Raw genomic sequence first — 13,062 nt, 5'->3', positions numbered from 1 at the left:
AGGAATTGATTTGCTTGCTTTTTGTAATGAGGCCTACTGGAAACATACACAAGTGTTCTAAAAATTGGTATCTAAATAAGTGCAACCAAATGATAAGGGAAGATTTTTTTAACACTGGCAGTAGAGTTTAAAGTGATGATGCTACTATGGTGCAGAATGCCAGACTTTCTGTTTCTAGGATATCGCACAAAATCTTTATCTGGGAGAGCAGGTTCCAGTTGTGTTGTAGTTCTGAAACTTCTGGTGTGTACTTTTATGACTGAAAGTTAGCCAGCCAGGCTAGTGTGCAGCATTTCAAACCCATATTTTCTTTAAAAATGAAACTTGAGAAAACAGACATACATACATGCACAAGATGAGCAAAAGCTGATTGTTCAATGTGATGTGTTCCCTTAAGGTCCCCTCTTGTGAACTTGATAACAAGCGGTAGGATACTAATGAGGTTTTCTTGACGATCAGAAGGCAGCCTACCCTTTGGAAGCTCCAGCAGCTGGATAGGACATGTGCTTGTTTGCTACAAAGCTGGGAATCCTTAGCACATGGAGGGGGGGGAAGCACAAAATCAAGGAACATGCCTAATTGAATTCGTGGGTTGCACAAAGTCTGACTTATGTGCCCAAACTTGTGTTGCCAATAAGTTTAGCAGATACTTCAAATTTGGTCTCAGAGATGTGGTGCATGGTAAAACAAACATAAGTTTAAAAACTTTAACAAACAAAACCCCAAACCTTAACCAAAACCCAAAAAACACCCCAAACAAAACAACAACCCCCCCAACAACAACAACAAAAATGATACCAGCTTACACTTCAGTGGAAAAACTGATCTAATGAAAAGGCAGCTTTTCTTTCTGCAAGTTTGAGACTTTGAGAGGTTGCTATTTTCAACAGTAAACAATGCAATTTGCAGATGAGTATAATGCTTCCACAAGGAAAATTGACAAATTTATCACAGCTTAGAATTTATCATTTTTGTAGGGAGACTTTGGTGTTTCCTACCGCAAATTATTTCTTGTCAATTAAATGTGTTCCATCTGTTAACATTTGCCCTATCTGTGGATTGGTTATTTTGTCAGAATTAGTAGGTGTTCATCAGATGTTCAGTATAGCAGATATAAAGCTGTTAGAAGAAAGTGTTATCAAAAAGTCAGTGTTTTCACCTGAACAATTATCTAAGAGTGACAGATGGCTATTATCTTTTGACAATATTTTATAGACATAAACAAAATAGCTACCATTTAACATAATATGGTCTGCATTGTTGTACACGTTGTAAAACAGGTAACGCAAAAGGTCCCTGATTATACACCACTTATCTAGCAGAAGGAAATAGATGATAAATTTTCATGTTTGTTAATCCCCCCCCCTCCAGGAAATTAAAACTTTTGAAGGTGGTAAATTGACCAAATCCTCCAGCTGATCCAAAGACAGATATTGAGTATTCCCTAGTAATTGCAAATTTCTTTTATGCTGTTTGGTCCAAACTAGGAAGATTGCCAGCTCTTCATTCTATAGCATGTGCCCTGAAATTATTAACTGGGATATCAGCTATGCATTGATTTTTAAGATACGTGCTGTGAACTATTTCCCTGTAATCTGGCTAGTTATTTCATTGTTCAAAAGACTTTCATTTCCAATGAGATAAGACTGGAGCTCAGTGAAAAACTCTGTGTAATTCCTGGCATAAACTAATTCCTTTAGATAATCCGTTATTCAGAAAACATTGCTTTTGCCATTTTAGACTTAAGGATTTATGATTTATCAAGGCCTTTCTGAGTTTTTAAGAGGTATTTTCATGAAGCTAGATAGTATTTTAGCTAGATTTGGATTTTGAATGCAGAATTTAGAAAGAAACAATAAATTTTCCATTTCCCAGCCATAGAAGAGCAGAAAACAGATTTATTTATGACCTGTTTAGGGCCAACTCATATTTCACCTAAGGCAATAAAACTGCAGACTTCAGCTCTTCTCTTTTGGCAGAGCAAATGATATGGAAAATTGAATGTCTACTTTCATAGCACTGAGGATACAACTCTTTTTTTGGGGGGGGCCGCAGGGTTTGGTAGCCTCTGTCTGCTTTAATTCATCAACTGTGTAAGCAACTCTGCCTTCAAAATGGTCAAGTGGGGCACAAAAGACCAAACAAAGGCTTGTGGAGCATTTTGTGTATGACACACAGTCTTCTGCTCATATGCTGAAAGGAGAATCCTCTCTTGTAGTTAAGAATTTTCCCCCAGACAGTTCTAGTAGACTGCTGAAAAGCTGATGGCAATGAAGAAACAAATGAAAAGAAAAAGTTCCAAAGAAAAATCTCTCCTCTTTTCTAGTTCATCTACTGGAAAAAAAAGCCTCTGAGAATTTTTACCTGAGGTTTATAAAGGTGACAGAAAGAGAAACTGTCTCCCCTATTTTTTGAGAGGGAATATTCTGAGGAGAGTAATAAATGCTTTGGTTGTGCATTGCTGTGTAAATGAAGGGAACAGGCCCAGACTGAGTATAAAGAAAATGGCTTTCCTGTGTATTTTATGAACTGGATGCTACGTACTAAGGAAAATATGACATGATTTTGCAAACAATTCTCCATTATCCAGTAGCTAAAGGGAAGAGTGAAAAGTGATTATTACGTCTAAGATAACAAACTGAGAAAGAAAGTCTAAGTTAAAGCTGACAGTTGGTGGCAAATGTTCTGAAGAATTTTATGACCAAATCTGTAAAAGGACTTGCTGAGGCAGAGAAGGCGTGTTTCAGGCTCATTTGTGGAGCCTGTATATGTCAGCCTTATCCCATGCTCTTTTTGGCTGGCAGTTGTTACCATTTTTTCCCCTCTATATCAGAGAGTCATAAAATCATTCTGGTTGGAAGGGACCTCAAGGTCTAGTCCATCCTACTGCTCACAGCAGTATTCTGAATTCACACTGAATTCAGACTAAGAGATTTTACAGCCTCTCTGAGCAACTGTTCATTATTCTGGTGAACCTTGTTATCCTTGCAGTGATTTCCCCCTGCTCCCTCCACCCCCACCCCCTTCAGATCCTTGCCTGTTTCATTTTGACTGTTGCCTCTCATTCACCAGCCTCACACCTCAGTGAAGAAGTGAAAGACCTGAGTCAATTAACCTATTAATGCAGAGTTAAGGTTACTTGGCAATGTTCTTCCAGCATGCTGTGTTCACTAAAACTTAAATTTCTAAAAAGTGGCTGATTAACTCATGTCTTCTTGGATCTGTCTGGAAGCACTTACTGTATTAGGTGTAAATGTATTTAAATGGTGGAGGCACTTTTTGGAGCAGTTTAGGAAAGCTGGGTGTATAATGCAGGTCCATTGAAGTGCTAGTTGCTATGGAAGAGGAAGGGGGGGGCCAGTCCCCACGTTTGTGATCAGATGTAAGAGATGCACATGTACTGTTAGAATTCTAATAAAAAGAACATAATGTTGAAGTATCAGTCTGTCTGCAGTAGTTGAGGAAAAAAAAAAGGTCTTCTAGTCCAGTGCTGCCTAGTCTCCTAGTCTAGGCCAAATGGCCTTCTAGTCAGTGTTATCAGGAGTTAGCATGGTCAAATTAAAGATGAAGGGGTTTATTCCATTGTACTTCAAGAAGCTGAAGTGTTGAATCTGTTTTTTAGGAAGGGTAAATTACACTCTTTGAAAAATTTTACTGTATGTCAGTTATAGCTACTTTGGTGAAGAGAATGCTCTTTTAGGAGAGAGTAATTATAGTTACCTAGGTTCATAGCTGAGACATGGCTAGTCTGATTAAAATTTGCTATGTGCATTCAGGAAGTCAATAGCAGTTGGGAAGGGGAGGGGGCATATTGCAGACATGATTTGTGGTTATGGTGATTTCCAAGGATTAAACAAGAATGCTCTATTTCTTCTTCTTCTCTCTCATTGTCTCCTGTTTAATGTCCTGCTAACCATTTCCAATTCATTGTTTTTCCTTTCTTGTCCTACAAAGTCAGCATCATATTACAGAGTATTAATACATAAAAAATTCTTTGTTGCCCTGTACATTATCATGGATAATGGGAGTATGATCCATCTCCTGTAATTTTTAGAATAAAAACTGAGCTAAGCATTTTCAGCTTTTTATACCCAGAGGAGAGAAATGGGCACTTCTGAGGCCTAAGTCAGTTGAACACATTTACATGTGTATGTAAAGGATGAGGTGGATTGTCCCTAAAACATGTAATTTCTCTCAGTTGACATAAGAAGGGTGTGTTTAAGATGACTAGGCCAAATGAAGAGGCTAGGGGCAAGTTGTATGAGTGCATGTGACCCCTGCGTGTTTCTGGAGGAAAGTTTCCTTGGTCTTGTATCCCAGGAGAGAATTGGAGTATGCAGATAGAGAAGTGACCGCTACCCAGCTGAGTATCCTTACACTTCTGCTTTTTCTGGCTTCTCTATCTCTTGCCCATCCAGGTGTCCATGCTTCTGCTCTGCTTTTTCTCTGCCTTTCCTCTCTCCAGATCCTTATCTAGACATCAAGATGGCCTGTATGCTTTTACAGTGTACTTCTTCATTTTCAGAGATCTCGGAGCCTGGCTCATGTAAAGCTCTAGGAAGGAAGAGAGACTTAAGCATGCTGAGAATTTAAGACTGTGCTTCCTTCATTTCCCCAAGATCCTGGAATACGTCTGGATGCTGAATGGGGAAGCTGACAATCTAGGGACCTGTCTGTAGGCTGAATTTTGTGCCTGAGAAATTGAGGGCAAGGATTGAAGCACAAGCAGTTAGCATTTCAAACCAACCAAATCTTATTGTAATCATGTTAAAATGAGTGAGGGAAAGAAATAAAACTCTGGAAAGGATTAATATTACTATAAGGTCTCACTCATGCAGGGAGAGAAATTTTGTGTAATCTGAAACCTTCATTAGCCAATTAAACTTATCATTTTGGGCTGCCAACTCTGTAATTAATAGGCATTCACTTTAAGAAACATTCTTATTTTCAGAGATTTCTTTTTTGGTGGTGATATGGTGGGGGATTTTTTTGTTTGTTTGTTCATTTTTTTCTTCTTAGCTTTCTTGAGTTTAAATGCTAACATCTTGGAATCATTCGTGCATATATGAATGAAAATGAACCTTAAAGAGAGGCTGCCAACTCAATCAATACTTGTTCACCCTAAGGTAAAATCCCAAAGAAATACACACTTCAGTTAGTATTTTCTGTGAACAGAACTGAAATTGATGTTTCAGACTACAGGTTGAAGTTTCTAAAAAACATAAACAAGAAATTTATTACACAATTTAAAGTGTTGCTTCCCTTTTCCTTCAAAAGTCATCTATAGGGACTTGCACAGATAGTGATAGATCCTGAAGAACTTTCAGTACCTTGCCTAGGGGGTGCCTTTATGCCATCCCCTCTTTTCTCTGCCCACATTCATCTTCATTTTCCATCCCTATTCTTCTGTTGTCTTGCAGCTTTCCAGCTCAATGTTTGAGATAGCCACTGTATTTTTGTGCTTATGTCCCATGATACTGGACACTCTTAGATTTTACCTTTCTCCAGGTTAGCTCACTCTTTCCTGGAACTCTCTGGCACACTTCCTAGGCATGTTCTTTTTTCAGGAAAATTTGTCCTTGCAGCCTAGTACCCATTAACGGGAGGCATACCTATTAAATCAAGAGGCTTTTAATGTATGCGCTTTTCCAAGTTTGATCTTTTTTGGCATCACAATTCGCCTTTCAGGAAGAGATTGTAGTTGTGGCAGACTTCCTCAGTGTTGTTTAAAACTAATAATAATTTATTTTATCGAGCACCTGAAAACAAAAGCATTTGCACCCGTTTCTCTGCATCAGCTCATTTCTGGTCTCCATAGGCAATTTGTTCAAGTGTTTCACCATGCTCATAATGGAGAAATTCCACCCCCCACCCCATACATCAAGTCCTAAGTTTCCTTTGCTTCAACTTCTGACCAATTGCCTGTTGGCGCATTTGTCCAGCTTGTCAGGGTTGCTCTGAACAGCAGCCCTGTCCTCTAGAGTACCAGCCAGCCAGTCTGCCAAGTCGATGTCGCCTCCAGACTTGCCGAGGATGCATTCTGTGTCGTTGCCCAAGGTGTCAATTAAGAAGTTAAATGGTATCAGCCTTAGCATCGACTCTTCCTGAAGAGCAGCTGTACTAACTAGCCTCCGGTTTGACTTTGAACTACTGAACACTCCTCTGTGAGCCTGATGGTCTGACTGCTGCTTCATCCACCTTGTTGTTCACCCATCCAGATGCTATCACTCTAGTTTTTCTGTAAGGAGGCTGTGGGAGACTGTGTCAAAAATATTCTTGAAGTAAGCAATAACCGATGCACTCCCTTCATCCACAGAGCCAGTCCTTTATCACTGAAGGCAATCAGTTTGGCCATGCTTGATTTGCCCTTGGTAAATCATTGCTGTTTGTTCCTAATCATCTTCCTGTCCTTCACGTGCCTGGAAATGGCTTCCGTGAGGTCTTGTTCCATAATTTTTCCAGGTGAGGTGAAGCCTTAGCCCATAGCTTTCTGGATCCTCCTCCTTGCCTTTTTTAAGACGGACGTAACAATAGATATTTACATGCATTTTATATTATAGCTGTGTGTGTCTAAAAACTGAGCATTTTGGAAGCACCATGCATGTGTTTGAGTAAATGTCAGACCATCGTGAACCCTGCCTCTCAATACCATTCTTGGTCTGGGACAGAATGACAGAGTTGTCAGCTGTATTAGCAACAAATAATAGAAGAAATTATCATCTAGTTTCTAAGTTTTGGCAGTTAAATATATTTAGTTAAAATATATTTAGTTAGTACAATCAGAGAAGAAACGGTATTTATTTTCCTTGTTCTGAGTAATTCTTTTTCTCCACTTCTTTATTCATTTAAAAATCCTTCTATTGAAGTTGCCAGGGACTTTGAACATTAAGTGATTAGCAGTGATTTCTTTTTTGAATAGTGACTAAGACACTGTCTTGCTTGTAGAATGTAGATTTTTTATTAAAAGAGTCCCAAGTGCCAAGAAAATCTATTTCATAAGATTGCTTATGGAGATTCAGCCTTGACTATTCTCTGAACTTCAGTATGTAGGAAAAAGGTGGGAATTAAATGCAACTTCTTTTTTTGTCTGAATACAGGAGGAGTGATAGCAGGGAATTGTATACTGGGACTTGCACCTTCCACTTGTTCTCTTAACTTTGGCACCAGAAATTGCTAAATCTAAGTATGGATATTATTAATAATTATTTGCTTTCAAATATCTTTTTGGGGTTCACCAAAGCATTTTGAGTCTGCGGGAACACGTCTTTTGCCATACTAGGTAGTGCCATTATTGGAAAACTTGGAATCCTTTTCTGAGTAGCACTATAAGGTGCCACGTCCAGGCAATAGGAGTGGTCTGAAAGGAAGTTTACTTTTTGTACAAAGTTTCTTTTTGTACAAAGTTTCTTTGCTTCCCATTTTATCATGCCAACAGATGGTAAAGATAGAAATAATTTTGGTTAGGCTAAACTATCACTGCATACATTTCTACATCTAATTTTATGCTTTAGAGCTTGCAGGAAAGTATGTTTTATTTTCCATCTTGTCTTCAGGAGACCAAACAAATTGAGTTTTCTAATGCTTCTTCATATATTCTATTTCTTAAATCTCTAATAATTCTTTTTCTTTTTTTCTGTAATGTCTCCATTTGGTCCACAATTTTCTTGAACTGAGCAGAGAAACTTTAATAAAAAGTGCTTCAACTGAGGCCTTATCAGTGCCAAGTGGCATGGAAGGGCATCACCTGTCTTTTTCTTCAGATGACATGCAAAGGAAGAGCTATTGATTTTGTCCCAGAGACAGTCTGAGTCATGGCTTTGTCAAAGACAGCTTTATTATCCAGTGGTTAGCTCAGCTGAGATATGATTTTTGGCCAGTACGACTAACACCAAGATCCCAAAGGAAAATAAGAAGGTACAGTGCACCACTTGTGATAATTGCTGTGGTGACGGTAGCAATCTGACAGTTTCTTTAAACATCTATCAATCCACTGTTAGAATTAACTCTTATACTAGACACTCTGACTCATGACAAAGAGATGGTACATCATCCTAATCTTCCTTTTCTGCTTTGGAAAGTAGGATACTTGGATGAAAATCAAAAATTGATCTAATGCATTTTGTATAGGAGGAGGAAGCCTGTGTGAGAAAGATACAGGTTAAAACAATCTCAGCTGGACTGTGATCAGTGCTGATTTCTTTCCTCTTCCATTAGATGTGCTAAGGCAAATGTAGAAGCTTGTTTGTGCCTTGGGAAAATTCAGTTAAGCAATGTTTTATTGATTGTGAAGTACCTCATCTGGGAAGAGCTTCAGAACATAGTGAGAGACTGAGTGTTGGCTGTGGATAGAAAGGCTGTGGATAGAAAGGCTACCACTGTATAGTACCAGTGTGGGGACAAGGTCATTTATGCTCATTGAGTGCACATATTGTCTATGCATTCTGTCACGCTGGTAAGAGCTTGTGAGTTTTTGACATAAGTATGGCATTTGTCAGTTCTCAACTGACCCCTTACATGTGACAGTGTATGGATGTAGCAAGAAAAGGTGTTGCATACTTTCCTTAGTACAAGGTGGATGGACAATATACAGTTAATAAAATCTGCATCCGTCTTTATCTTCTTTGAAACACAGTATCTGTAAGGATATATCACATTCTAATTTATATTCCCTGGTATTATTATGGGCTTTCATAGTTAGATTCTAAAATGACTTAAAAGTAGTCTTACCAATTTGGAAGGAAGCAGCTAATTGGAATCTCAGGCCACAACATTCAGGTCTGATTGCATTTCCATTGAGCATCTGGCCTCAGGTTTGCTTTTTCTTTCTCCATGAAGGTGTCAGTTTTTGCATCTCTTAGAAGGGTTTGGAAACTGTGAGCTTTCCATCATGTGTTCCATTCATACAGTATTTGCATTAGGCCACATGCAATATTTTTTTTTAAATTTACTTGAGATTCATATCACACAAGATAACCAGTTAACTATGTTTTTCCATTATGGAGATTTCACTTGGTAGATATCAGAAGAGCCCTACCTTTCTATTTACATAGGACTAAGCCCTTTAGTTGTTGTCTTTGCTGAACAGTTAAAAGTCAGTGTATTCTTCACACGAAGGCCTTTAAAGTGGAGGTTGCGCTATCCACTTCTGTAATTATGTCTCTTAATATTTGGACAATATTAAACCTAAAGCAATGGTGACCTACACTACTTCATTTTAGACATAACTATGGCAGCAGAAGTGGGGTTTTGTTAGTCCTTTCTCCTGCATTCTGTGCACATCAGCCCTCTCTTTCCTTCAGTGCTTCAGCCTTTTTCAACCTTGTGCACGTTCACAAACTGGTTTGTTTGGAAGCCTCCCACTGTGGAAAGCACACAGGGAGAGATGCCTGAAAAAAGAAAGAGGAGATATTAACCTGTTACAGCACATGGGTAGTCCCTGAAACATCTTTGTGCATCTTGTCATTTGCCCCTTTCTTTCATAGTTTCATGTGTTCGGCATAGGTGGAACTGAAATAGTTGCCAGTCCTCTCATTGCCCTACTTCCGTGTAGATAGTAGTCCATGGGTGTAGTTACAGAATATGCACAGACTGAACAAACAGTGCTAACAAAGTCACCACTATTAAACTTTTCTTTTTTCTGCTGACCTTGGAGATTGGTGACATGTACCTGAAAGGATATGGACATTCCATATTCACAGAGGCATTCTGTGATGTAGCAGTTTCATAAACTGACCCAGAACTCATAATTTTTGCATAGGTAGAATCCCAAGATACTCATGCCAGATGCAGTTAGTAGTTCAGGATTACCTAATGGTGTTATTTTTTCTGTCCGAGTTACCATGGTTGTCCAATTTATTGTATAACATAAAATGTAATTTAATACTGACATACTGAATAGCCTTCATGTCAGTTAACAAGAAACATGTAAGCTCTGAATTATTTCATGGCTTAGTGCAAGAGAAGTTTCACAATGGTACTTCTGAAGATAGAGCAAATCTGTTACCTTCACATCTTGCATTTCTAATGTTCTTGTATTACATTCTCTGAGAGTGGATTTTAGGTCTGTGTAGGAAAGGAAATTCAATGACAAAACTAATACGGAAGCTTTTAAGACATGTTTAAGCTTTAAAGCCATAAACATATTCTCTTTTAAATTATATTTTATGGTAATACCCTCTATACCATAAGTTAAATTTTATAGTTACATTACTTTGCTGGAAAAAATGGAATACGCCCTTCAATATTGGTGCTACAGATGGGAATCCTAGCATACCACATACCTGTTCTCTCTAAATCTTGACATTACTGATATTGTCTTCTAGCTTGATCTGAATTCTTACTCAGATCTATTACCCTTTGGTTTTATGACCAGTCTTACTTACTTTAGAACCAGTATTTTCTCCTTTGTCTCCATTCTCCTTCCCGCTGATGTTCTTTTTTCCATTACTATATATTTGAGTATCAAAAAATAGTTTGTTAAGCACAAATACAGCTTTACTATTACCATTTGAAAAATGTTGAGAAAATGGATGTTCAGAAAGACAGAAGGGTAATAATTTATAAGAAAAATTGTGTAATTCTTTGCTTGGCACCCTTCTGCATTTGTCTACATTTTCATTTCTGACCGTGTCAACCCAACAGTTGCTTCCATCAGTCTTTAAGCAACCATTTTCTCCTTGTGCTTTCCTCTAGCCAAATCTTTTGTTCTTTTTTAACTGTTGACGTTATGCATGGGTGACTTGGAAATGCTAATATGCCATGCTCATGTTGTATTTATATGTGTTATAATAATTTCTCTTTTCTGGCTGTCTTAGACACAAATTGACATCAAACTCCCTTCAGTCAGGTCATTAAATCACATAGAGCTGAGCGAAATAGCAAGGAAAGGTTAAGATGAGTGTTTCTTTTGTGCTGAGTGTTTGGTGCCTTTTAGTGTGGAAGTGTGTCAAGCAGCTGAATTTGTCTCTGCATAGGGCAACTGCCTCCCTTAAAAAAAAAAAAAAGTCAAAGAGAAAACAGCAAAAGCAACTTTGCAGTTCTACCTGCATTGGAGGTGACTGCCAGATATAAACATATTTCATCTGTAAGGAAGAGAGTGTCAGCTTATTTCAACTCCCATGCTTAGCAAAGACACCACTGGGTACCTCTTTGGTTAACCGTGTAACATACACTTCTTCAGCTCCCAGGTGTTTCTTTATCTTACTTTATCAGATATTGAAGAAGCCCTGTGAATGTTAAATACTGTCTATATTCAGACAATTACTGTGGTATATACTGTTGTGTTTTTTCTTTTTTTTTAAAAATGGAAGAAGAGTCCTGTTTTATTGCATCTTTCAGCTCTTTAGTAATGGGATGATTTGTGCGTTTTTTTTTTTTTTCTTAAAGCTTTTTACTAGGAGGATCATCTTTAACCCGTTTAATCTCTCATCCAAGAACTGGTGTCTAACAGACTTTTTGACTTTCAGAGGTTCTGTGTCATTACGTGTTTCACATAAATTAACAACATTTCCCTGCCTATTCCCAAACTTCGTGTTCTTTTTTGTGCCAGAAATGTAAAATTTTGAGTGTATGTGTATTTGGATAGGCAGAAGGTGACTGTAATGTGTATATGTTTTAAATACTAACGTAAAAATGGGTAGGCTTTGCATATGTTGCGGCAAATAATTTAACTAGCATTGACAATAAACCAGTTGCCATACTGTAGAAAAGATGAAGAAAACTAGAATTTCTTCATTTCCTCAATATGGCTTTGAATTTGTGAGGCGATAATGAATTCTAAAGAGGGAAATTCTAATAAGGAAAAAAGTATTGTAGGAATGAAAACACAATGATAGAAAAGACATAACCTATCATTAGGAGATGATGGAGATAGCTGAAGGGGGCAAGTATTCTGTGGCAAGAAGGCACAATGAAAGTAGCTGTGGCAGGAAAGCCAGTGCTGCATAATTGTTTTATATATTGATAAGTGATACCGTATGTATGTGTATATAGATACATATTTGCACATATTTATTTAAACGTCACCAATAGTATATAAACCAATAATATACGTAGTAATACAGTAAATATATTACTATAAGAAGAAATGTAAATTGTATGAAAAATGCGTAATCACTATACATTTTGTAATAATGACACATATTGCAATAATTTAATAAGTAATAGTGTAATTTTAGTACCGGGCAAAAATACTGCTCTTCCTATTCACAGAAGAATTTGATTTAGCATGAACATCCTAACACATTGACGTAAAAGTAGTTAGTTTAGTTGTCGGGGCAATTGTTTGTCAACAGAGATTCATCTCATTATGGAACCTTTTGTCACAGTGGCTTAAGAAGGTTTCTACAATAAGTAACAACTTTAATCCCTTTAAATTTTCCTTCATTCTGCAAATATTCACTACGTATATAAGATTTTGTGTTTTTCATATTTTTCTAACATTTTCTGACTATTTTATTGTTGCTATTGCTTATAGGAGAGTATTACTGTACCTTTGAATTCTAGGAATCAATAAATTATTTTAAGGATTGCAAGGACAGTTCAGTGTAGATTTCATGTGTAATTTTTTTATCCAAGTCTGTGACGGATGATGCATTTCAACAAGGGAAGAAAAAAATGCAATCAACTCCGTGTCTAAAATATGTCTGATTGTTTAAGAGGTGCCATCTTAAAAGAAATGTTGTTTTATTTGCAGAAAGCCATATTCTTGAGGATGTAAACAAGTGTATCATTGCACTGAGAGAGCAAAATGCGGACAATTTAGACCGTGCAGCAGGTGCAATCCGAGGGCGTGCTTCAAGAGTAGCTCATATTGTTTCGGGTGAGATGGACAATTACGAGCCAGGGGCTTACACTGAAGGAGTGATGACGAATGTTCAATATTTGACCAAGAATGGTAAGTCTTGATTTCTAAGCTATGTTCTCAGTTTCTTTAGTGGTATAAACTTTCCTTTATATGCCACAGTTAAAGTGAATCCTGTGATTCTCTGATATAATTCATTAATTACGCACTAATGATTCACTATATGGTCTCTTATCTCCTTTCAGCATGCTATCCGATTA

At 37.5% G+C, this 13,062-nt stretch overlaps 1 protein-coding gene across 8 annotated transcripts in view; it reads left to right on the top strand.

Annotated features, from left to right (window-relative positions):
- Positions 1-13,062, top strand: part of CTNNA3 (catenin alpha 3) — a 582,319-nt gene that overhangs the window by 425,541 nt on the left and 143,716 nt on the right. For all 8 annotated transcript variants that reach the window (XM_076339356.1, XM_076339363.1, XM_076339358.1 and 5 more), the window contains one exon: positions 12,695-12,895. In XM_076339356.1, coding sequence (XP_076195471.1) covers positions 12,695-12,895 — 201 coding nt within the window. The remainder of the gene's footprint in view (positions 1-12,694; positions 12,896-13,062) is intronic.

This window comes from Aptenodytes patagonicus, chromosome 5 (genome assembly GCF_965638725.1).
Source record: "Aptenodytes patagonicus chromosome 5, bAptPat1.pri.cur, whole genome shotgun sequence".
NCBI lineage: Eukaryota > Metazoa > Chordata > Aves > Sphenisciformes > Spheniscidae > Aptenodytes > Aptenodytes patagonicus.
This window is presented reverse-complemented; position numbering and strand designations above follow the sequence as displayed.